The sequence below is a fragment of the Sinocyclocheilus grahami genome, unplaced genomic scaffold, assembly GCF_001515645.1.
Source record: "Sinocyclocheilus grahami isolate Dianchi unplaced genomic scaffold, SAMN03320097.WGS_v1.1 scaffold92.1, whole genome shotgun sequence".
Lineage (NCBI taxonomy): Eukaryota > Metazoa > Chordata > Actinopteri > Cypriniformes > Cyprinidae > Sinocyclocheilus > Sinocyclocheilus grahami.
The window spans coordinates 2,945,779-2,970,195 of record NW_015505271.1 but is presented as its reverse complement, the minus strand read 5'-3'; the positions used below and the strand labels follow the sequence as shown (position 1 = coordinate 2,970,195).

The window sequence follows — 24,417 nt, the reverse complement described above, 5'->3', positions numbered from 1 at the left end:
TGACTATCTTAGTCCACTAAGACGTGTTAACTTCAGTCGTGTTTGTCTTGTACCTAACGCATACATCGCCGAGTGATATCTGTCAAAAAGTCACTGATTTGAGACCCAACCTGAGCACTGGTGTAGTTTAGTGCGGCTATCTTCTGTTTCAGCTCCTCAAGAACAGCGTTTCCAGGTAGTACGTGCCTGTGATTCTCGCCCTGACACAAATCTAGACATCCAGTGCGGTGGCGCACCGTCATTTGCATCCAGCTCATTCAAATCACCCTCCCAGGGAAGAGCAGGGAGTATCTGCCATTCGGCATCTACTGCGGTCGACGGTTCAGTTTGGCCAGTTGAATTTTCATTGACTGTTGTGGCAACCCGCTCAAACTAACATGCTTATCAGATCTCCACCGGGCTGTTAGTGACGTTCGGTACATTCCATTGGTTGGCTGCGATGTCAGTCAGGCTACAACTTACTCAAAGGGGCGGGACTAGTGTAGTACTGCCATCTGCCCGTTGGATTTAAAAGGGACGTGCGCCGCTCTGCGGTGTCTTATTGTAGCGCCTTTAAAACTGTCTTGTGTGGAAAGAATAAGTGATATTTTCATGCTTCCATTGATTAGGAGACAACACCAGAAATGTAACTTAACAATAAAGGCGTTTATTTTCAATATTTAATTGGTAAATGGGCTGCCGTCTTCTACAATAATAAAATACAACAAATCTGAGAAAAAGAAGATTAAATCAATACAATTATATTAATGTACAAAATAATCACAGCCTTCTTTGTCCTGTTGTCGGGTCATTGCCTCAACCCTTTTCTACACTTGAAAGCTTCAAAAAAGAACAGTGTCTTTGTTTTGGAGAAATTAGGAGCAGACTGACCAGGACCTAGTTGTGTCAGTGACTCTCTTTCTGATCTGATCTCTGAAAAACACAAACACCACATTGTTCTGATCAGGTGAGATGTTACACCATACATTTTTGTCATAAGATAGTCAATGGCTGTTAGATCTAAATTTAAAGCCCTGTAAGAAGAGTGGCTTTAGAACAGCATGAGGATGTCCACTTATTTACGGTTACATGCTCACATTAACAAGATTGTACTGACCAAATAATGACCAACTTGAACAATCAAAAGAGTCCATAATCCTGAACGTAGTTTACGGTTGTTATTCTGGAGAGCACTTCGATCTTTACAAAAAATATTTGTTAAGTAAAAAAAAAAAATTTTTAAAACCAAGGCAGCAGAGAAATTAAAGACCATAAAAGTGCTCTTGACAGAACAACGAAAAGAAGAGGGCTGGACGCAGGTGACAATGAAGACCTCAGAGGAAATAGGGTGTTGTCGTTCTAGGTGGTATGACCCTTTCAGAGTCAGGAACGGCCCGGAATAACTTGGGCTCCCGTGTGTTCACATCTTTGAAGACCATGATGGAGGCAATGTTACCGCAGCGGTAGCAGTAGTTTGGGGCCGACCAGACGGTCACCAGCTTCTCGTCAAACATGAATTTGTAGCCCTCATGAACCAACTGATGTGCACGGCAAATCAACTTCAAGTTGTTGATGTGAACAAACTTTAATAGAAACAAAGAGAAGAAAAAAAAAATCAAGTTACATTTACTGAAAGTTTTTACTTTTACTAGTACGTCACACTTTTATCAAACAGCCAATAAATTGAATTAAATAATTTATTAATTGCTTATTTCATTGTCAAACTAATATTCAGCTCACAGCGTGTTTCATTAAAATTCAATTAATCCAAGAAAATACAGAGGCCACAAAACTAAATACAGTTACTTTAGTCGTAGTTTTTACCTGATTTGAAATTATTATATTTCTAGTTCTCAATTTACTGGGAGATATTTTCTGAAACTTCACTGCACTAGTAAAGTATATGAGGATGCCAACAACTACACCTAAATTTCAACGCAGACAGTAAGTGACAATATGCAGTTTTCCCACTTGTAATTATAGAAACATCTCAAGTGTTGTTTACACACTTTCCATCAGACTAAACTGACTGTACATGGAGAGAATGCTCTTACCTCATTGGTAACCTTAGCACCCCAAACAGCCAATAAATTGAATTAAATAATTTTCATTAATTGCTTATTTCATTGTCAAACTAATATTCAGCTCACAGCGTGTTTCATTAAAATTCAATTAATCAAGAAAATACAGAGGCCACAAAACTAAATACAGTTACTTTAGTCGTAGTTTTTACCTGATTTGAAATTATTATATTTCTAGTTCTCAATTTACTGGGAGATATTTTCTGAAACTTCACTGCACTAGTAAAGTATATGAGGATGCCAACAACTACACCTAAATTTCAACGCAGACAGTAAGTGACAATATGCAGTTTTCCCACTTGTAATTATAGAAACATCTCAAGTGTTGTTTACACACTTTCCATCAGACTAAACTGACTGTACATGGAGAGAATGCTCTTACCTCATTGGTAACCTTAGCACCAAACAGCCACCCAGCACCCCTTGGGCTGATAGCCCAGGTGTCCACATCCTCTGGATCGGACCAGACAAGATCACAAAATGCTCCCTTGTGAGGGATTTCCTGGTTGCGTTCAATGGTGCGTATCTGGTCCAGTGTTTTGATGTCAGGTGAAAGGCCACCATGTACACAAAGGATTTGCTCATCTATCAACTACAGGAGAAATCAAAACATCACAATAAGTACAGCAGAAGAAAAAAAAATAACCATAAACATTCTCTTGGACAGTTATAAAGTGCAAAATGTCATTTTCAATCAAAGTGACAGTGTTGAGTTTAAGCATTAAATATACAATAAACATATCTGAAGTAATGAATTTAGATTGTGTACTATATGTACACTATTATATTATAGACATAATGGATAATTATATGTATAGTACTATTTGTATACATAAATTATAACAATAATAAAACATTACCACCATTTATTATTATTGTAATATTAAAAATACATATAAATTGTATTCTAAAGACAATACTTACAGCAGCAACAGTCAGCATGTCAAACACTTTAGTACAGTATCGCCAGGCATTAGCATTTCCATATTTCGTTTGGCACTCATCTATAAATGGAAGGAAAGAATGGAAATGAAAATCAAAAATGCACAACAAAATACAATAAGCATGTTATTATATGAAGTACGATAAGTATATTATGATTTCTGCAGTCTCACCATAAAAGCCATAGACTTGTGTGATCTGCCTGCTCTCGTGATTGCCACGCAACAGTGTGATGCGGTCAGGCCACTTTGCTTTAAGTGCTAGCAAATATGTGAACGTTTCTAAGCTGTAGTATCCTCGGTCTACAAAGTCACCCTAGAAGAAAAGAAAACATACCAATGTCTCTTCAGTATAAACTTGGGGGGAAACATTGTTTCCCATGAGTCACCAAATATGAACTACAAAACAATATTTATTATGTATAATTATCGTTATGGATACAATACCATGAAAATGTAATTTGTGTCTGGTACTTGGCCCCCAGTTCTGAAGAGTTCACATAGGTCATAAAACTAGAGATAAAGAAAAGGTTTAGGTCAATATGCATTTTGTTAACAAAACAAGGACATTGTCACATCATCTGTGCATAACAGAAACACATTCATAGGGCCTGCTCGCACCTGTCCGTGAATATCCCCACATACAGTGACTGGAGAGGATACTGGCTGTACATTTGATTCTTCAAGCAGCAGGTCACATACATAGTCACACAATCTCTGTCAAAGCAATAGAAGAGAAGACAGCAGGTTTGATCAAGCTTGTAAAGGAAATGGCATCACTGATCATGACAGCAGCAGCAGATCACTGCATCTAAAGTCATATGAATTCCTAAAGAATTCATTTAATTCACATTTTATATTATCACACATTAGTGGCTTGGATGATACAGTCTTGAACTGCATTATGGACTAATTCAGAAGCCTAGCTGTTTACGTACAGGAGCTCTATTTAAAGACAAGAGAATGGAGGATGTTACAGTCAAGACTAAAAACTGCTAATAAGCAAATATCATAAAATGAGACTAACTAAAGGGTTGACGATGGAAAGTAGATGGGCGTTTCAAATGTGTGCGCTTGATAGCAACAACATAAGTTAGCCACCCCGGGGATCCACAAGAAATAAACTGGTACACACCTTTATTAGGACTGACTGCTTTCTTTGGTCGTATATCCTGTTATTTCTGCTAGCACGTATAAAATAAATCCCGAAACACACTGAACGGATTCATACGCAGCGCTAACGACTGCATTGCAACACACTGACTGCAACGTTACTTTACCAGCCATTACCGCATGACTTTAAAAATATATCAACAGCTACTATGTTTAATATTCTGAGAGAAAAATATAATTACTGATAACAGTCACCTTTAAGTCGTTCTCTGGAAGGTATTTGCACTGTCTCGCAATTTCCACATACTTATCTAGGTCCAACGGCGCCATTTTAAGAACAACAATCGATGGAAGAAGCAAAGAGGAAGTCTTTTTACGTCAGGCCGGGAAGTAATGATTGACACGGGGATCAGCCAATCAGTACTTTGATACGATCCCGAGCGCCACTTTCACTGCAGAACACTAGATTCAGGGGGCGTGGTTGGAATTTGATCCAACTCCTCCCACCTTGCATATACCTAAACCCACCCATCTCCACCCCCTGATCCCTAAACCCACCCATCTCCACCCCTACACCTACCAATCTCCACCCCCTGACCCCAAAACCTACCCCTCTCCACCCCCTAAATCAGGGGTGCCCAAACTCGGTCCTGGAGGGCCGGTGTCCTGAAGAGTTTAGCTCCAACCCCAATTAAACACACCTGAACTAGCTAATCAAGCTCTTACTAGGCATACTAGAAACTTCAAGGCAGGTGTGTTGAGGCAAGTTGGAGTTAAACTCTGCAGGACACCGGCCCTCCAGGACCGAGTTTGGGTACCCCTGCCCTAGATGTTGATCCAACCACGCCCCCTGGATCCTGTGTTCTGCAGTGAGGGGCTACTGACTTGCAGAGTCAGTACTAGTATCGGTGGTCATCATCACGCTTTCGAAATAAACCTGAAAAAAACATTGTGCATTAAATATAGGCTGACGTTTGTCCAAAAAAAGTTGTAATAGTTTAATGATTAAATCGGTCGCGCATCAAAATCCAACTCCCTTATTAAAAGCATCGTCCATTCATTCACCACGAGGTGGCAACAAAGTTACAGTTTAATTAAATACAAACTAAGTTCAAGAAAATTGAAAATATGTACGAATCATCCGTTTATTTTATTTTTTAAGCTTTTATAAGAATGATCAGGAAATCATGCTATATGTCCACAAAATACTACTCAATCATGAATCACTTTATTTCCTTCTGATTAGCCTACCACTGCAGTCGTGATGCAATGGCTGAACTGAATTTGCAGGAGAAAAATACAGATACATCACAAAATTTAAAAAAAAAAAGTAGACTACATGATCATTATCTTGGTTACATTAAGTTAAACTTTATACAGATGCTAATATTTGCTGTATTTTAACACCACAATAGCTACACACATTTGAATGGACTAGACTAGATGTATATTATATAGGGCAACAATGGAACGTCAAAGGGATTATGATGATTATTAGAGCTATATACAGATTTATACAGTGTCTTATATCAAATGGTTTTTATATTTGAATGTATATACACATGTTGTGTATATCTACATGCATACACTGTTTTGCTCATGTGTTCTGGGCATATATAGAGCCATCTTCAGTATGTTTGTCTGCGCTAAGCAAAAGATGCAGTATGTTTTCAGGATTTGGCAGTATGTGAGACCGAACAAAATGCACCAACAAAATTTACAGTACAGTAAATTTACAGTAACTGATGAACATGCAAGTTTTTGCTGAACAGTTACCGTTTAAGATTTAGGAGGATTAACGAAGTACTTTTGTATTTTAAAAATGTGTTTTGAAGCAAAACACATGTGTTTTGAAGCTATTTTCTACATTCTCTCAATCAGAAATTTGCACAATTAGCAAGATTAAAGACAAATAATTTTCATGACATGCTGGATATTTATAACAAAACATGGCTTATAAAATACACCTCAAAGACAATGTACAGTATACAACTAAAATACAGAATTTTAATTTAATATTATACAATGTTATAAAATATTATACTACTAATATTATATAATATTATACTATTTTAATACTCCAGTTGGACTTGTTTTCCTTTCCTCTTTGTAATTAAATTGCAGTGATATTTCATGATTTGTCCCTTGAATTCACACTTCATATCCTATAGCAGTATTTCCCAACCCTGGTTACGGAGTTCCCCAAAAGTACACATTTTGCCACCCTAATCTTGAACACTTAGAGACTCTTAGAGTCTCTACCAATGAGCTGATGAGTTGAATTAGGATAGTTTGATTAGGGAGGCCATTGGAAAACACTGCTCTGTTCTTTTAGGGCAAGTTATGGTGTTTAATAAAACTTGAAATGCATTAATTGGGCCATTGTAGAGAAGGTTTGTGAGGTAAAACTTCATCATCGAGATTTTGTCCGTGCAGATTCCTGCAAAAGAAAAATATAAATGGCTTCAAAATTATTAATGTAAATAGTTGAAAGTTCAATATCAATATAATTTTGATAGTAATACATATAACAGTGGTATATAACTAATTACATATTGCAGGGGTTATATTGGGATTTGTTATGTTGGGGGCTCCATGGTTAAAGGCTTTCAAGAGGTGCATATGTGTATGCAAAGCCTACAAAATCCTAACAAGGGACAAACTGTAAAATATAAGAAGTTAAGAGAGCCTTCTGCTATGAACACTAAAATGCTGGTCAAAATCATTCTAGATACTGGCAGTGTGCAGAGATATATCTGATGACAATAAAATCAATGCTTTAAGTTTTCAGGTATGTCTAACAGTAATATTCAGGTACAGAAAAACCACAGAATTTGAATTAAGTAATCAAATGTAAAATAACACTGGATAGTCTTCACTGTATAAAGAAATACAGATGAAACCTTACAGTTAAAGTTACAAAAGTCAGTCAAGAGCAGTGAGTGATTTTCTGTCTTTTGTTGTTTGATTAACATTAATGACACAGACAGCAATCAGTTTAATAGACCGCTGTCTCTTTAAGACCGACTGCTCGGATCTAATATACATTACACATGCGTTTTCTTTCTCAGTTGTTTACGTTCACTGAAGATTTAACTGACCGTGTTTACGTGAACACTCACCAAGACAGGCATTTTGACAATTTTGTATGCATCAGAACATTTACACAATAAGCCGCAAAAAAGAACTAAATTCTGAGTCAATTCTGTACTTGCTTTGTCTGAGAATATACCGTCCGAATATACCAGTATACCGTCTCTCAAAAAGTGTGCGAGTACTTTTGCTGCTTATTGCGCTTGAATGGTTTAAAAACCGTGACTGTTTCAACTTAAAAACACTAAAGACTTAAAAACATGTGCAGATACATTTTGTCAAACAGAATATTTGCCATATTTGCTCAGCCCCGGCCCAATTTAACCCCTGCATATTACTAATGGTCATATACAGAGGTTACACTTTAAATATAGTTTATTTTTCCAGTATATTCATTTAGTTGTATGCATTGCATTATGTGGACCCACCACCATCAAGTGTCCATTCTTGGTTCTGTAGACCATGGCTTCACTGCTGCTCTTAAAATCAACAAAGCCCTCTTTGCCAGGCTGGATGTCAAACCTCACACTACAACATCACAACAATTCAGTGTATGTATAATGCATTCTTGTTAAATAAAATAAACAATCTATCTTTGTGAGCAGGACTGAGTATTCAAGGCAGTTCAGATTGAAGTATGTCTCACCTCCCTTGAACAACTTTGATGAGGCTGTGGTTTTTTGTCACCACACAGATTTTTGTCAATGCCTCAAATAGATAGCTGCACTGCAAGACCAGGTCCCCCTAAAACAGAATATTTAACAATCATATATGTATATATATATATATATCAGTGACAGGTTGTTCAAATAGAGTTCCACAGAAACTTCATACATGCTGAACACAAGTATTTTTTCTTTGTTTTGATGCACATAAACGTCTCGGTTACATCATGTAACCCTCGTTCCCTGAAGGAGGTAATGGAGATGTATCGACACTGAGGTAAGGGGTCTCACTTGGGAGCCACAATCACCTCTGAGCATTACGAGAACTGTCCAATGACTATTGGCGAGTGGAATTTGCATGCCAAGCCACTTCCCGTACATATGTGTATATAAGATGGCAGCGTGCATCCACTCATTCAGATTTGTGCTGAGGAGCCGAGAAGCAACCCGGCATTCAGTGCAATTGTGGCATGGGTTGTGGCATGAGGGACGTAACGTCTCCATTCTCTCCTTCAAGGAATGAGGGTTACATAACGTAACCGAGATGTTCCCTTTTAGTAAGTCACTGTTGACGTTATGTCGACACTGACGTTAGGGGTCCCTGTGGAAACAGCCAACACCAGAACTGTGTTACTCAAATTGATGGTGCAGATGCACTTCAATCCGTAACTTGCCCAATGCCCCGTAAGTTAGATAACAAATTGACTATAAAGGGCTTACTAAGGAAGCCGAAAAAAGGTGTTCTGACATTCTCACAATATGTGAATGTGAAAAACACAAGACTCATCGCAGCACAGTCTAAGTTAACTGACCTGACCCCAGTTCAGAGGAACATAACAGGGACTGACAGTGGAACTGTCCAGGGAAAGACACGGGTTTACCAAGGGAAACCGTACCGTGGAAAGAACATACAGGATTACCTACAAGTTGAATCTCATGTATGGGCACCTAGTCCAGTACAAGGGGTGACTAACGGCATACAACACAAGTACTGGACCCGGAAACAGTCTGAATGCCACAAGGTGCTGGAAGGAACTCGACCAGGGTTCACCAGACGGGGAATTTACTGGAAGAAGATAAGGCGCACGTATCTTAGCCAGAGGAATGGCGGTGCAAGCGAAGCCCAGATAATAATCGTCCATCTTCGAGCACTCAGAGGATGGAGGCGAATTCACCTCCAGCCCGATGCTCTTGGTGGCCCGGAGGAGCAGGCCATCAACTCAGCTTCTGATTCCAACTGAGCCGCCGCTGTTTCCAGGGGCTGCTCAGCAGAGTCTTCAGCATCAGAAGACAAAAGCCCCTCCTCTGATACTGCGATCAACATCTTATCTTCTTCAGGAGCCCCAAATGAGATCCTAGGTCCACCACGAGATGGACCAGCACCTTCATCTGGGAGCTCAATGGTGCTACGCTGTGAGGAGCAGAACGTCCATGGGGGCTGGCCTAATGTGGCCATATGGTCTTTATAAGCAGAAGAACCAGACTGGGTAGTATCCAAGGGAAGCCTCATTATAAATGAGAGCCTCAGCGTAGCCATGGACATGCACTCGCAGTGCAGTCAAGACCCATCAACGAAAGTTGTCTCAGCATGCTTATGGCCCAGACATGTGAGATAGCGATCATGTCTGTCATCAGAGGTAAGGAAACTCCCGCACCCAGAAACACACAGCTGTTATATGCAAGCTGTTACAGGAAACTGCTCTTTTAGCTGAGGCGCCCAATGGAGGAACACCGCTGAGTGCGCCATTCGGGAATGCAGCAGACAATCATATATGTATATATATATATATATCAGTGACAGGTTGTTCAAATAGAGTTCCACAGAAACTTCATACATGCTGAACACAAGTATTTTTTCTTTGTTTTGATGCACATAAACGTCTCGGTTACATCATGTAACCCTCGTTCCCTGAAGGAGGTAATGGAGATGTATCGACACTGAGGTAAGGGGTCTCACTTGGGAGCCACAATCACCTCTGAGCATTACGAGAACTGTCCAATGACTATTGGCGAGTGGAATTTGCATGCCAAGCCACTTCCCGTACATATGTGTATATAAGATGGCAGCGTGCATCCACTCATTCAGATTTGTGCTGAGGAGCCGAGAAGCAACCCGGCATTCAGTGCAATTGTGGCATGGGTTGTGGCATGAGGGACGTAACGTCTCCATTCTCTCCTTCAAGGAATGAGGGTTACATAACGTAACCGAGATGTTCCCTTTTAGTAAGTCACTGTTGACGTTATGTCGACACTGACGTTAGGGGTCCCTGTGGAAACAGCCAACACCAGAACTGTGTTACTCAAATTGATGGTGCAGATGCACTTCAATCCGTAACTTGCCCAATGCCCCGTAAGTTAGATAACAAATTGACTATAAAGGGCTTACTAAGGAAGCCGAAAAAAGGTGTTCTGACATTCTCACAATATGTGAATGTGAAAAACACAAGACTCATCGCAGCACAGTCTAAGTTAACTGACCTGACCCCAGTTCAGAGGAACATAACAGGGACTGACAGTGGAACTGTCCAGGGAAAGACACGGGTTTACCAAGGGAAACCGTACCGTGGAAAGAACATACAGGATTACCTACAAGTTGAATCTCATGTATGGGCACCTAGTCCAGTACAAGGGGTGACTAACGGCATACAACACAAGTACTGGACCCGGAAACAGTCTGAATGCCACAAGGTGCTGGAAGGAACTCGACCAGGGTTCACCAGACGGGGAATTTACTGGAAGAAGATAAGGCGCACGTATCTTAGCCAGAGGAATGGCGGTGCAAGCGAAGCCCAGATAATAATCGTCCATCTTCGAGCACTCAGAGGATGGAGGCGAATTCACCTCCAGCCCGATGCTCTTGGTGGCCCGGAGGAGCAGGCCATCAACTCAGCTTCTGATTCCAACTGAGCCGCCGCTGTTTCCAGGGGCTGCTCAGCAGAGTCTTCAGCATCAGAAGACAAAAGCCCCTCCTCTGATACTGCGATCAACATCTTATCTTCTTCAGGAGCCCCAAATGAGATCCTAGGTCCACCACGAGATGGACCAGCACCTTCATCTGGGAGCTCAATGGTGCTACGCTGTGAGGAGCAGAACGTCCATGGGGGCTGGCCTAATGTGGCCATATGGTCTTTATAAGCAGAAGAACCAGACTGGGTAGTATCCAAGGGAAGCCTCATTATAAATGAGAGCCTCAGCGTAGCCATGGACATGCACTCGCAGTGCAGTCAAGACCCATCAACGAAAGTTGTCTCAGCATGCTTATGGCCCAGACATGTGAGATAGCGATCATGTCTGTCATCAGAGGTAAGGAAACTCCCGCACCCAGAAACACACAGCTGTTATATGCAAGCTGTTACAGGAAACTGCTCTTTTAGCTGAGGCGCCCAATGGAGGAACACCGCTGAGTGCGCCATTCGGGAATGCAGCAGAGAAGCTTCCTGATGTGTTGATAGCTTAGTGAACTCTTGCTCATGAAGCGATTGGCTCCAAAGCAAAAATCTGAATGAGCGGATGTATTTTTATATACACATATGTACAGGGAGTGGCTTGGCATGCAAATTCCACTCGCGAATAGTCATTGGCCATTTCTCGTAATGCTCAGAGGTGATTATAGGGCTCCCAAGTGAGACCCCTAACGTCAGTGTCGATGTAACGTCGAACGTGACTGACTGAAAGGGAACAAAAGTTCTTCCAGTTTACCATGTGACGGTAATTTCATACAGAAACTCCCTGTCAAAAATATTTGTTCACCACATACTTTTTGCTTTGTGTCATCACAGCTGACATGGAGAATCAGAAAGTTGTCACTTAAATTGCTGACAGACACCCCTGTAAAAAAAAAAAGCAAATATTGTTCATGTAAACAAGGTTTATATGGAACTGGATTCAACTTGACTAATTTAGTAATGGTGTGTTACAAGAGGTAAAAAAAATAATAATAAAAGGTCAAATATAAATCTAAGACTATGAAAAAAATACCAAGTCCAAACCAAATAGACTACTATATCATGAGGCATGTGTACACCTTTGACAAATGTTTTTTAATAAAACCGGATCATGTACTTATTTTTATATTAAAGTGCATATACTATATAAAATATATATTAACATAAAATAACTGGAAATCTAAATTGATGGCAAATTTCACACAATCATAGACTTTGAATTAATTGGGCATTGGGCACCTTTTAATGAGCTGTAATTCACCCTCTGTTTGATTTTGGCCTCTTCCACCAGATACGCAGCAGCCTGAGTGAAGATCAGCTGTCTGAAACGTGGCCGAAAGCCATTCCTGTCATACTTAATCACTGGAACGCTGTACTGTATAAAGGGAGATATCACATCAGTTTCCCATGCATGCCAAATGATATAAACATCTGTCTGACTGAAAAATAAAGCTCAGACGGATCTACTCTACTCTTAGTTAAACGAGCCCCGAAATTCTCCTAAGCATTCTTTCAGCAGGAACAGAAATAAGACACATCTTTACATCCATTCAAGATCCAAAATTAACAATTTCCATATGTGAGTAAAATGGCAAGTAAATAAAATGATACTTGACAGTTTGCCAGTAACATTAGAAGAGCAACATAATCTCAGTGCCATTTTTACCATCATATGTTTAATGCAGTTATGGCGTATATGGTTAATGCAAGTTAAAATATTATGCAGGCCTTTAATGTTTAAAGGAGTTAAACTGCTCTTAGTTTCATGTACCTTAATGCCCTCAGGACAAATCTGCTGCAAGACTTTGATGTTTATGTCTTTTTCACCTGAATAGACAGAGAATGAACAAAGTGCTATAATTCATAAGGTATAGCCTGATCTTTGCATTTACACATTAAAAGTTTACAGCAACAACAGCATATAAAAAAAAATCCATAAACTCTTACTTATCCTAGTGTCAGCGAAGGGTTGGCATATGCTCTGAGGGTAGTTCTCTTTTCTGCCTCTGAATATGTCACTGGTCAGTGCTTTAATTTGCAGCTGAAAATAAATTTGAACTGTAAATTGTAAAAGGATTCCAGCCAGCAAATAAAGTGTGAAAATAAACATTAAGATAAATGAGAGGTAAAATAATTTTACCTGCACCTTCTGCTGTGAACTGATCCCTCGAACATACTTCCGTAAGAGGAGACGTGTGTGCAACTTACGCAAGAACACGGAGGCCTATAAAATAATTTATTACAAAATATAGTATCGTTACAGTGAAAAATCCTTTTAATTTCGGCTATAAAACAAAACTTTGCATGGTTTCAATGATAAAGGATCCAATAATGTATGGACTACCTCTTGCATTATGGGTGGAGGAGTTAGCCAGGTGGTTTTGTCCAATACTGATTTTGGCAGATTGTCTTTGAGTCGAGTGAGGTAGCTCTGTCTGACAAAGGCCAGATACTCAGAGTTGTCCATGCTGACAGGCTGATTCCTGTTCATGAAGCCCTTTATAAACCTGCAGGATTGGGAAAACTCAAATATTTTATCTGCTCCAAAAAATACAGTAAAATCAGTAATATTGTGAAAATACAAAACTGTTTTTAATTTAATATATTTAAAAAAACTGTATTTTATTTATGTGATGTCAACTGAATTTTCAGCAGCCATTACTCCAGTCTTCAGTGATCAAATTAATGCATCCTTGCTGAATAAAAGTACTTACTGGTGCCAAACATCTATATATATATATATATATGTCTGATCCTTGAGTGCAAAGTTGATTCTGTGCTTACTTAATCTAATATTTGATGTTTTTTAAAATGTTGCAGATTTAAGTAGCAAATAAGAATCGTTAAAACTTAATGCATATATTTTGAGACAAAGGTCTTCTTTATGATTTTCAGTTTTGTTTAAAATAATTAAAGCAACAGTTTTTAAATAACGAAAGAATATGTAAAAGTATGGTATTTGGGGTAAAAAGCTCCCCTGCTGAAGGCGCACAGTAATTAACATGATAATTAATAGATGGCTGACTTTTCCATTTCATGACATGACATGGTTAGATTCAGATGGCCTCCTCTTTCCTACTAGTTTTGCTTCTGTTTCAGTTTTTATAACCATTTCTTACTATGTGTAAGTAAGTTGTTGTTTTTTAGCATGTGTGTTTGGCAGTCTTATTCTTTTAGGATTACTTATAAACTGTCATTTGATTTGTATTATTTGTATTTGTTATTTATTTTAATTTTAGTTAAATTATGTCTGAATTATTATGTCTGTATAGGTCTTTTATTAAGTTTTTAGTTATTTTAATACTTCAATAAACTAAATGGAAATGAAATAATATATATATTGAATTTAAAAATGTGTATGTATATATATGTATGTGTGTGTGGTTGTTCCCCTGCTGAAGGCGCACAGTAATTAACATGATAATTAATAGATGGCTGACTTTTCCATTTCATGACATGACATGGTTAGATTCAGATGGCCTCCTCTTTCCTACTAGTTTTGCTTCTGTTTCAGTTTTTATAACCATTTCTTACTATGTGTAAGTAAGTTGTTGTTTTTTAGCATGTGTGTTTGGCAGTCTTATTCTTTTAGGATTACTTATAAACTGTCATTTGATTTGTATTATTTGTATTTGTTATTTATTTTAATTTTAGTTAAATTATGTCTGAATTATTATGTCTGTATAGGTCTTTTATTAAGTTTTTAGTTATTTTAATACTTCAATAAACTAAATGGAAATGAAATAATATATATATTGAATTTAAAAATGTGTATGTATATATATGTATGTGTGTGTGGTTGTACATACACATATGTAGTTGTTTTTGTTTAGTTTTTTTTGGTGTTTGGCTTAGTATTATGTTAGAATCATTATTAAACTCTTATACCTTTTGTTCTTTAATATTTTGAATTGTTTTTAGCTTTATTTTTAGTTTTTCATTTAAATGTTAAGTTTTGAAATTTTGTTGTATGCATTTGTCATTTTTATTTAATCTCTTTATTTTTAAAATGTGTATAGGTAGTATTTATAAAGTTTTAGCTTTTAGTTTTGGATCTGTTTTTAGTGGTTTTAATATTACAATTGATTGCTTCTGTTGTCCTCATTTGTAAGTCGCTTTGGATAAAAGCGTCTAGTAAATGACTAAATAAATAAATAAATATCATATAATAAAATATATGTTGTTACTACTGTAAATATATATTCAATTATTATTGGATCTCCTTCAATATTTTCATAATCTTTACTTATTAAAATTATTTTGTTTCTGTATTTTAAAATATATTTTTATATTAACATATTTTAATGACAGTATATTTTTTTAACCAAAATTAATTCCATTATTTTTCAAAATAATCAGAAAATAGTACTAACTTTGCTAAAGTGATTGTTTTGAACAAGCATTAACTTAGACATTACTTCAAAAACATTATTTTAGCTGAAGTATTTGTATCAATACCGTGTGCCTTTGAGTGGGGTAAAAGGCCCCCCTTGCCACCTCATACATTTAATACAAGATTTTTAAACAAAATAAAGAACTTGAATGATTTATTTTCACACAAAATCTGTTGCTCCATTAATGTTCAATACAACGTATATATTTTTTCTGCAATTATACATTTTAGGCGCAGTGAATAGCAAATGTTTTCTTAAGGTGGGCCTTTAGCCCCGTTGTACCCATATATATATATATATATATATATATATATATATATATATATATATATATATATATATATATAATATACTGTGTATATTTTATACTGTGAATTTTCATTCAGTAAAAAAATCATCTGACATGATAATTGTCTCACTTCTTGATGACTTTGACAGCCCAGGCTCTCCTTTCCCTCTCTTTTCTGGCCTGAAGGCCCCTCCAACATGTCTCAATCTTGGTAGCTGTTAAAAATGAATTAAGAGTGATGTTATATGTATGGGTTTCCTAAGTATCTCTAGTATTTTTAACCAAAAAAAAGATTAATACCTGCTTCCCTCTGCCTCTGGTATTGTCCTTTCACCCTATAGCCTTTGTATTTGGCCTGGATTCTTGTGGCTGTAACAAAAGCGATTTGAGACACCAACCAATCAGGTCAAAGGTGGCACTGCAAGAATCATCACGACACCTTCAGGGGAATGCCAGCCCTCTTTTGTCCGATGTTACTGGTCCCTTACCCAATTCATGCTTGCAGATCTCAAATGCATCTTCAATGGCAAAAAGAGTCCTGGGATGGCGAATGAAGATTTTTGTCCTTGATAAATAAGAGGGGAAAAAACTTCAGGAAACACTAGGAGGAAACCGTTATTTTCTGGTCCTAGCAGAAAAACACATCATAGCAATAGCCTGTAAAGTTTGTACCTTCCCATCTTGTACTCATCTGGTTTGTAGCCAAGGTGTTTGATGAGTCGCTGCACTCCCTCTGCTGGTGTCCCCTTCCAGTGTGGCCACGTGTCAGGACAAAGAGCCTTATATCTGCAAAGCATCAAGGATTGCCACATGTTTGCAGGTGAGAAGTAGTGAGAAGAAGCGCCTGATAGAGAAGATAAGTTCAAAGAAACACTAACTGAATGCACTGTAACTTTAGATAGAAAATGTCTGGCAAATGCATGAAACTGATTAAGACAATTGAAGTCATAATGAAAACACACATAATGCAAACGCACCTTTTCAGGAAAACCTCGTATCTTCTTCTATAAGCAAACCCAGCACGCCTGACTCTCAGGTGCTCCATTAACCCCAGGTACTTGACTTGATGTCTCACCATGACATCATCAAAGCGGTCTGAGGTTAGGCGAGTGAGAGAGAGGTCACTGGCACAGTCTTGTAAAACATTCAGCAGACAAAACCACTAACCAGAGGAGTGAAGTGAAAGGCTCACCTGGCTGCTTGCAGTGGTTGGGTTTCAGGCACCGCACATACCATGGCTCCTTGGTCATGAGGATTTCAGTGAGGCCTGCAAGGCTGCTCTTAAACTGGGTGGCTACCTGTTACAAAAAAAAAAAAACCTGGTCAAAAATGTCTTTATGATTCCTGTGTGACTTAAAGTGCTGCAATAACTTAAATACAGGAGTTGCTCATAGGTTATCAGCTATAATGATACTATACTAAAACTATAATCAAACAATCTGTAAATTTGATATCTTACAGCCAGAAAATTAACATTGAAAATACGTTATATATAGAGAGAGAGAGAGAGAGATCAGGTTGTTATGATTGTTTGTTTTAACTGTCTATTGAAACGTCTTTCACTGTACCGTCTCAGGTCTTTTCTTGCCATCAGGTTCAATAGCATGGAAGCAATGCTGTATAATACTGTTCTTCGACTGTCGCATGACCTTAAACAATAACGAACAACTTTTGCATTTATGCCTATTTTATAATCATTATTTTTTCAGAGATGACAGGCCAAGAGAGAATGCATGCTGTGGTGAAACCTCTTACCTCTTTAATGTTTCTGTACAGAAGATCATTATTTTTGTCAAGAAATCCTGACATGAGGAAATCATACAGGTCAAGATAAGGAAATGTGTTTAAAAAACGTATTCGTCTCTAAACTGTTAGCATTAAATAACTTACCAGCAACTGAGTAAGTAACCTCTCCGGCATAGTGTAGAAGACGAAATTCCCCTCGTTCAAGGGTTTTGCGTGTTTTCTGGTCAGCCAATTTGTGCCTGAAATTTAGAGAAACTGAATTTGATAAATAAATAAATATAATCCCTCGCAGCAGGTTATTGTTTACCACTTCAATACTAGTTTGCATCTTACTTTACTACTAAGATTGTAATAACAGTATAATTGGAAGCAATCTGCATTCAGTTTCTACAAAATTATCTATTATTATTTTTAGGGATTTCTTTTAATGCAGGGGTGTCCATTCCTGCTCCTGGAGGGCTGCCTTCCTGCAGAGTTGGGCTCCAACACACCGGCTTGGAAGTTTCTAGTGATCCTGGAGACCTTGATTAGCTGGTTCAATTAGTACTGAAGCTAAACTCTGCTGGAAGATGGTCCTCCAGGAAAAGGATTGGACACCCCTGTTTTAATGCCAACAGATAAAATCAATAAAATCATCTTGTGCTATTATAGCATTGAAATACTGGTATTAAGTCAGTTCAAAGTGAAAAGCAACCCACGTGACAAAATGAGGGTGACCGCACATCTTCTCCTCTAGCTTCTCCAGGAATGTAAAATCTGTGGCTTCGCCAGGACGCAAACATTCTTCATCCTTTAATTGCAGGATACATGACATAAAGACTGTGACTTAATCATGTCTTAATGTGTATGTCAGCTTGAATCAGTTCCACTCACCAGTATTGATATGATGCCTCTATGTTTCTCCTCCACTAGGTCACAGATGATCTTGTTGTTGAAGTATGGCACTGGCTCCCACTGAAACATGTCAACATGGAAAAAATGTTTATCAATGGAAATATGCTAAAACACAAGGCCAGGCAGATCTGAGTCCCAAAGCATTTACATAACATTACTATCTGAAGGTGAGGGCATCTTGTTGATAAATGCTGTATGTACTGAAAATATTCACCTCAATTCCCTCCATCTCGTACTCCTCCTGCTCTGATTTGAGGGTGAGCTGGATGAAAAGCTGCTGAAGCTTTTCATTGCAGAAGTTTATGCAGAACTGTTCAAAACTGAGGAGCAAAGCACCAGTAATCATAAACATATCAATCCATCAAAATGTACAGTTGTGGACAAAATTTTACATACAGTGTCTGCAAAATGTTAATTATTTTACCAAAATAGGAGGGATCATACAAAATGCATATTATTTATTATTTAGTACTGACCTGAATAAGATATTTCACACAGATGTTTACATATAGTCCACAAGAGAAAATAATAGTTGAATTTATAAAAATGACCCCGTTCAAAGGTTTACATCCACTTGATTCTTAATACTGTGTTGTTACCTGGATGATCCACAGCTGTTTTTTGTTTTTTTGGTGTTAGATGTTCATGAGTCCCCTGTTTGTCCTGAACAGTTAAACTACCCGCTGTTCTTCAGAAAAAACCTTCAGGTCCCTCAAAGTCTTTTAAAATGTAACATTTTGGCCTGTATATCTATCTAGTACTGCACAAATATAAGACAATTTACATTTTAATATATTTTAAAACGTAATTTATTAAATTTTTTTATTCCAATTGTCAGCACCCCCGTCTTCAGTGTCACATGATCCTTCAGACATCAAGAAAGCTCAAGAAAGGTTTCCTTTTATTATCAATGTTGAAAACAGTTGTGCTGCTTAATATTTTTGTGGAAACTGCGATAAATTTTTTTGGTGAATAGAAAGAAATAGATAAAACATCATTTGTTTCAAACAGAAATTTTTTTGGAACGTCATGTCTTTACTGTCACTTACAATCAAATTAATGCATCCTTACTGACCCCTTTTAAACCATAGATGACCCATTTATTTATTAGATGTGTCTAGAGGGCTTGTTCTGACACTATATTGATAAAAAAAAAAGGTTACTAATTGGTTTTGTTAACTCAATCCCTTTTAAGAGTTTTCTTGAAAAAAAAATATTACAATAAATGTGTTCAGTGAGTGAATATGACTTCAATGCTTCAGGGTCACCTGTTCATGTCAAACACTTCAAATCCATAGATGTCGAGCAGTCCAATCACCGTCTTTCTGGTTGAATCCTGCATTGATAAATTGACTGATAACCTAATAATCCATCAACTAATTCATGTATTTTTATAAACCAACATAAAAAGCAGATTTTGTAAATTCCATGTAACCATGCATACCTCACTATATTGATAAAAAAAAAGGTTACTAATTGGTTTTGTTAACTCAACCCCTTTTAAGAGTTTTCTTGAAAAAAAAATATTACAATAAATGTGTTCAGTGAGTGAATATGACTTCAATGCTTCAGGGTCACCTGTTCATGTCAAACACTTCAAATCCATAGATGTCGAGCAGTCCAATCACCGTCTTTCTGGTTGAATCCTGCATTGATAAATTGACTGATAACCTAATAATCCATCAACTAATTCATGTATTTTTATAAACCAACATAAAAAGCAGATTTTGTAAATTCCATGTAACCATGCATACCTTATTTGCCAACGATTCATTAATCTTATTAACAAGCCATGAGAATGTGCGGCCATAGATGGCTTTGGCTAGTGCATCCCTGGCATACTTCGCATGTTCAGCGGTGAAAGGGCTTAGAACCTGAAAATGATAAATACTACATAAGCATGGATTTCTGAAGCACAGGAAATGTAAAAACAAAAAACAAAAAAAAGTATTCCATCTCTAAAACAACTCTTAAATCCTTTTAAATTTAAAGCATATATTTATTTACCATTTAATACTAATTGTCCAAAACAACTTTCTATAGCAATATGAAGGTAAAACATGCTTTTTATGCAACAATTGATGCTTCATACAATAATTGTATGTATCTATTCAAGTGTATTTTAACAGAAGCAATGTAAACACACTAGTATTTGGGTCACATTAAATGTTGTATTTACTTGGAATAGGTAAAAAATCGAAAGTAAAAAGCCACTGTCGATAAACCAGACTCACCTCTTCTGCTTTGGCTTCAATCTTCCTGTGAGTTAAACCCTCCCGTAACATGTTTGAGGGGATGCCCAATAGCTAACAAGATCAAGAATTAAGAAAGGAGAGAAGAAATGGGTTGCAACAAAAAAAAAAAATTAAATAAGACAAAGTAAGAGGGCAATACTGGCATTACAATGTAAACTTCTAATGCATAATTATTCGAAAACTTGATAGAAGTGTCAGTGGAAAGTACCTTTGACAGCCAGTGTACTTCCGCACTGCTGTTTAATGTGGCGTAACCCAGGGCACTGGCCCCAAAGTGAACATTGCCAAGATGAAGGACGCTGGCAAGGATGGCAAACAGATCCTAAAAGCAGACCAAACGTATTAAACAATGACTTTTCTTTCTAAAAAAGCAGACTTCTACACTGACCCAGTGACACCAGTGGAAAAAAAACTCCAATCAGCATGCTCTAACTCCAATCAATCTGAGAGCATCCTACCTCTATATCCTTTTCACTAAACTCAATGATGATGAGAGCTTTCTGTACAGTTTTCCAGTCACTCTTGTCATTAATGGAGCTCACTTTGGCACATTCTCCCTGTCCAGAAAATAGATTTTGAACAATAAAATGAATATGCTTTATGGCTCTGATATGTCTATGCATTTATTTTAATTTCAGAAAATATAAAGTAATATCTGTGTTTCTCACCTGAATAAGAAAGCGGTAATTCTGACAGTTTCGCTCCAAACCAAGCCAGCGAAGAAGCTCATCCTCCCCTCCCTCAACTAACTGATAAAAGATGTGGAAGTTCCTTTCTCCATGATTTTGGTGGACCACCCTTGACTTCTCCAGTAAGTAGCTTAAGACGTGGCCACCAACTGCTGCTCCCTGAAAGAAAAAGCATTTATTTACATTTGTAATGAATGCTTCCTGCTCTCCTACTTCTGTTCAAATCTGACTTTACCTGATGGTCAAACTGTATGTCCATGTACTTTCCAAATCGACTCGAGTTGTCATTTTTCAGGGTTTTGGCATTTCCAAATGCCTGTAGATTTAAAACGTTTAGTGCCATCAACATTCTTTTACTTGATACTGTGCTACACTTTGAGAATGTGCATTCAGAATGTATAGCCATGTATTCAATGGCTCATTTCAGACAAAAGGTTTGAATTCTGACCTCCAGCACCGGATTGGAAAGAAGGAGCCGATCTCTCACATTGTCCAGGAGTCTAGTGCTGGGACAGCACACTGCATAGAACTGCAGGACTTTCTTAGAGGCCTCCGTCTTGCCAGCACCACTTTCACCAGAAATGAGGATGAAGTGGTTGCTGGTTTCACTAATCATTGTCCGGTAAACATTGTCAGCAAGTGCAAAGCTGAGAGGTCAGAAAAATAATGTTTAAACTACATGTAAAATAAACTATTTATCCACATCTATGTTCTTATCCATATCTGTATAAATAAGAAAAAAATGATGTAAATGCCAAGAATAAAACGTAAATGTTTATGTATACAGTGCCATTCAAATGTCTGGGGTCAGTAAGATTTTTTTAATGTTTTGGAAAGAAGTCTCTTATGCTCACAAAGGCTGAATTTATTTGAAAAATACAGAAAAAACAGTAATTTCATGAAATATCATTACAATTAAAAATAACTCTTCTATTTTAGAAAACAGCATTTATTTGAAATTGAATTATTTTGTGATATTTTAAATGTCTTTACTGTAAGTTTTGATCAATTTAATGCATCTTTGCTGAATAAAAGTAATTTTTTTTTTTACTTTACTGACCCCAGACTTTTGTATATTTCCTGTGTATATATTGTGCAAACTTACATATGAGGAGGCAGCTCAAAAAAGTTGACTCCCATGTAAATGTCCATTTGTTTCTTGGTATAGATACCCAACTCTTTATATGGATTAACTGACACCAGGAGGGTCCCAATGTAGGTCTAATAAAAATAAGAAAGATAAGGACTTTTCAGAAAAAGTAAAAAGCCAGTATTTTCCCTCAACAGAGTATTGAGTTAAAATATGAACCATCACAGGTTAAAGATAGATCATAAGGAAATAAAACTGTCTCAGCAGGAGGTGTATCCTTGTAAGGTGCCCTTGATAACCTTTAACAGAAAACTTCTCTGTGCTGAATCATCAGCAAAGTGAGTTTCCAGTCGCTGCGACAATGTAAATTAGATGTACAGAGAACATTTTCACTTAGTAGTCTACCTTGACCTGAGTTCAGCATGAGAGTCTACATTATTCTCTCCTCCATCCCAATAATGAAAGTAACAGTGATACTGGATATTTCACTGCCAGCCTTTTTTACAGTCTATTCTAAGAGGTCATGTGAGTGGGTGTGGGACTCACATATATGAGGTTCTCATTAAACCGTTTTCTGAGGTTGTCCATAAATGCTGTCTCACTGGTGTAGGCATCCAGAAGAACAAAATCCTGAATGCCCACCCGGTCCCGAGCTGTCAAAGACCCCTCCATCTCCTGCAGGATCCGCTGGCAGCGCTCCTCTAAACTCTGTTAATCACAGACATGAAAAATAATGGGAGTTCATCATTTTTTCCAGAAACAGCATTAGAAGTTGCTTGAAACGAGTTCTTTGTATTTGAAAAATATACACCCATTTATTTTACTTACTTGTTTATTTATATTCTTCAAGATAATTACTACATAAACTCTTGTAACTGTATATGTTTAACAGTAATCGCTCACAAATGACCAACATCACCATCTTTCTTTCACTCTGCCTTTATTACATCACCCTACATCCAGTAATATGTCATTTCAGATGTGGCCTTGAACAAATCCTGTCAACAATATGCCATGAACCATCTGAGTGCAGCCTTACTTATCTAATCTAAAATGTTTTTCTGTCTGCAGAGTCTATCGAAAGGGACATTCATCTGAGAATGGCAGGGTCCACCCCGGTCTTGACAAACAGGAAAGATATTGTTTTTGTGTGCTGATAAATTCATATGTCCTATCAAATATAAAAGGCCCTATATATATATATATATATATATATTGTTGAAATATTTGCTGTAAAATATTTTAAAATGTATGGTTTTGGAAGTAAAAACTATTACCAATGACTGTGAAAATGTTATGGGATTTTTTTTTTTTACATTGTACAAATATTGCAAATATTAACAATATATTCAAAGACTAAATAATTTGGTTTACATTTTTTTTTAACCGAAAGAAAAATAAGTTTTGTTAAAGAAAAATACACATTTTAGTTGCAGAAACACTGTGATTCTCAGTTTGACATACTATTCCTGAGTCATTCTACTCCTAAAGTGTTACATAAAAAACTAAGACACAGTTTATCTGCCATGAGACACATCATCGTGAGCTGTATTTATTAGTCCATTAGTCCAGCTGGATCAACTTTATTCACGACAAGAGTAAATTTGCATCAACATCTGCATAATATTTTACACTGAAATATTTTGAAAGTTTATCTAAAGAATTCATATGAAAAAGATAGTTCACCCAAAGTAAAGTGGGAGCCCTTACCTTCAGTGCAGTGATTGTTTCTGTGTTCTGATGTGGGAATTGTGTGTGATCTTATCCAGTTTTGTAAAGAGCATCTGTGATTATTTCAAGTACAGCAGGAAACAATGTCATATCACACTCACCACATCCACCATGGGAAATCATTAATAAAAAGTTAGCTAAGGAAGCAGGGGTCTGTGTGTGTGTGTGTGTGTGTGTCAAGAAACATCTGTCTGAAACAGAAATTGTTATGGATTTATTGCCCTGCATCCTGAAAAGCTCAGCTCAGCATAGATTTGTCCTATCTTGGTTCCCTTAAACCTGAGGGCAAGTCTATTTCTATCCGAGATTACACGGTTCCTCTCCATTCCTGTCATGGGATGGAATTTAGGCCAAGGTCACGGACATACAAAAACTCTCAATAAATGAACTATTCCTGTCTGGTGCTACCGATGCTTGATTTAACTCTAAGAACAGATGGAACACACACTCTCCCTCTCTCTTTCTTCCTCACACACACAAACACAAAAATTACTAATAATATCTTATTTGAA

General features: G+C 37.3%; 2 protein-coding genes across 3 annotated transcripts; both read right to left on the bottom strand.

Moving 5' to 3' along the window:
* Window positions 1–624: 624 nt before the first annotated feature.
* On the bottom strand, window positions 625–4,495 carry LOC107587376 (serine/threonine-protein phosphatase 6 catalytic subunit-like). Its single transcript, XM_016275156.1, has 7 exons — window positions 4,370–4,495; window positions 3,623–3,718; window positions 3,449–3,514; window positions 3,176–3,317; window positions 2,985–3,064; window positions 2,443–2,652; window positions 625–1,562 (listed from the first exon to the last, which is right to left on the bottom strand). The coding sequence occupies exons 1-7, from the start codon at window positions 4,442–4,444 to the stop codon at window positions 1,314–1,316; spliced, it is 918 nt and encodes a 305-aa protein (XP_016130642.1). The 5' UTR covers window positions 4,445–4,495; the 3' UTR covers window positions 625–1,313.
* Window positions 4,496–6,162: 1,667 nt separating this feature from the next.
* Window positions 6,163–23,913, bottom strand: LOC107587362 (unconventional myosin-Ih-like). 2 transcript variants are annotated; one of them, XM_016275129.1, is made up of 32 exons: window positions 23,885–23,913; window positions 22,721–22,882; window positions 22,190–22,305; window positions 21,533–21,731; window positions 21,320–21,400; window positions 21,064–21,243; window positions 20,854–20,952; window positions 20,604–20,717; window positions 20,375–20,446; window positions 19,895–20,014; window positions 19,719–19,786; window positions 18,355–18,460; window positions 18,120–18,200; window positions 17,945–18,036; window positions 17,391–17,485; window positions 17,256–17,302; window positions 17,069–17,149; window positions 16,693–16,798; window positions 16,478–16,595; window positions 16,173–16,286; window positions 15,989–16,065; window positions 15,801–15,869; window positions 15,631–15,715; window positions 13,162–13,324; window positions 12,958–13,041; window positions 12,765–12,858; window positions 12,589–12,644; window positions 12,057–12,192; window positions 11,630–11,700; window positions 7,854–7,951; window positions 7,636–7,735; window positions 6,163–6,554 (listed from the first exon to the last, which is right to left on the bottom strand). In XM_016275129.1, the coding sequence occupies exons 2-32, from the start codon at window positions 22,844–22,846 to the stop codon at window positions 6,528–6,530; spliced, it is 3,075 nt and encodes a 1,024-aa protein (XP_016130615.1). In that variant the 5' UTR covers window positions 22,847–22,882; window positions 23,885–23,913; the 3' UTR covers window positions 6,163–6,527. The 2 variants fall into 2 exon arrangements, with proteins under 2 accessions (XP_016130615.1, XP_016130616.1); XM_016275130.1 differs by having other exon boundaries at window positions 12,964–13,041.
* Window positions 23,914–24,417: the final 504 nt, after the last annotated feature.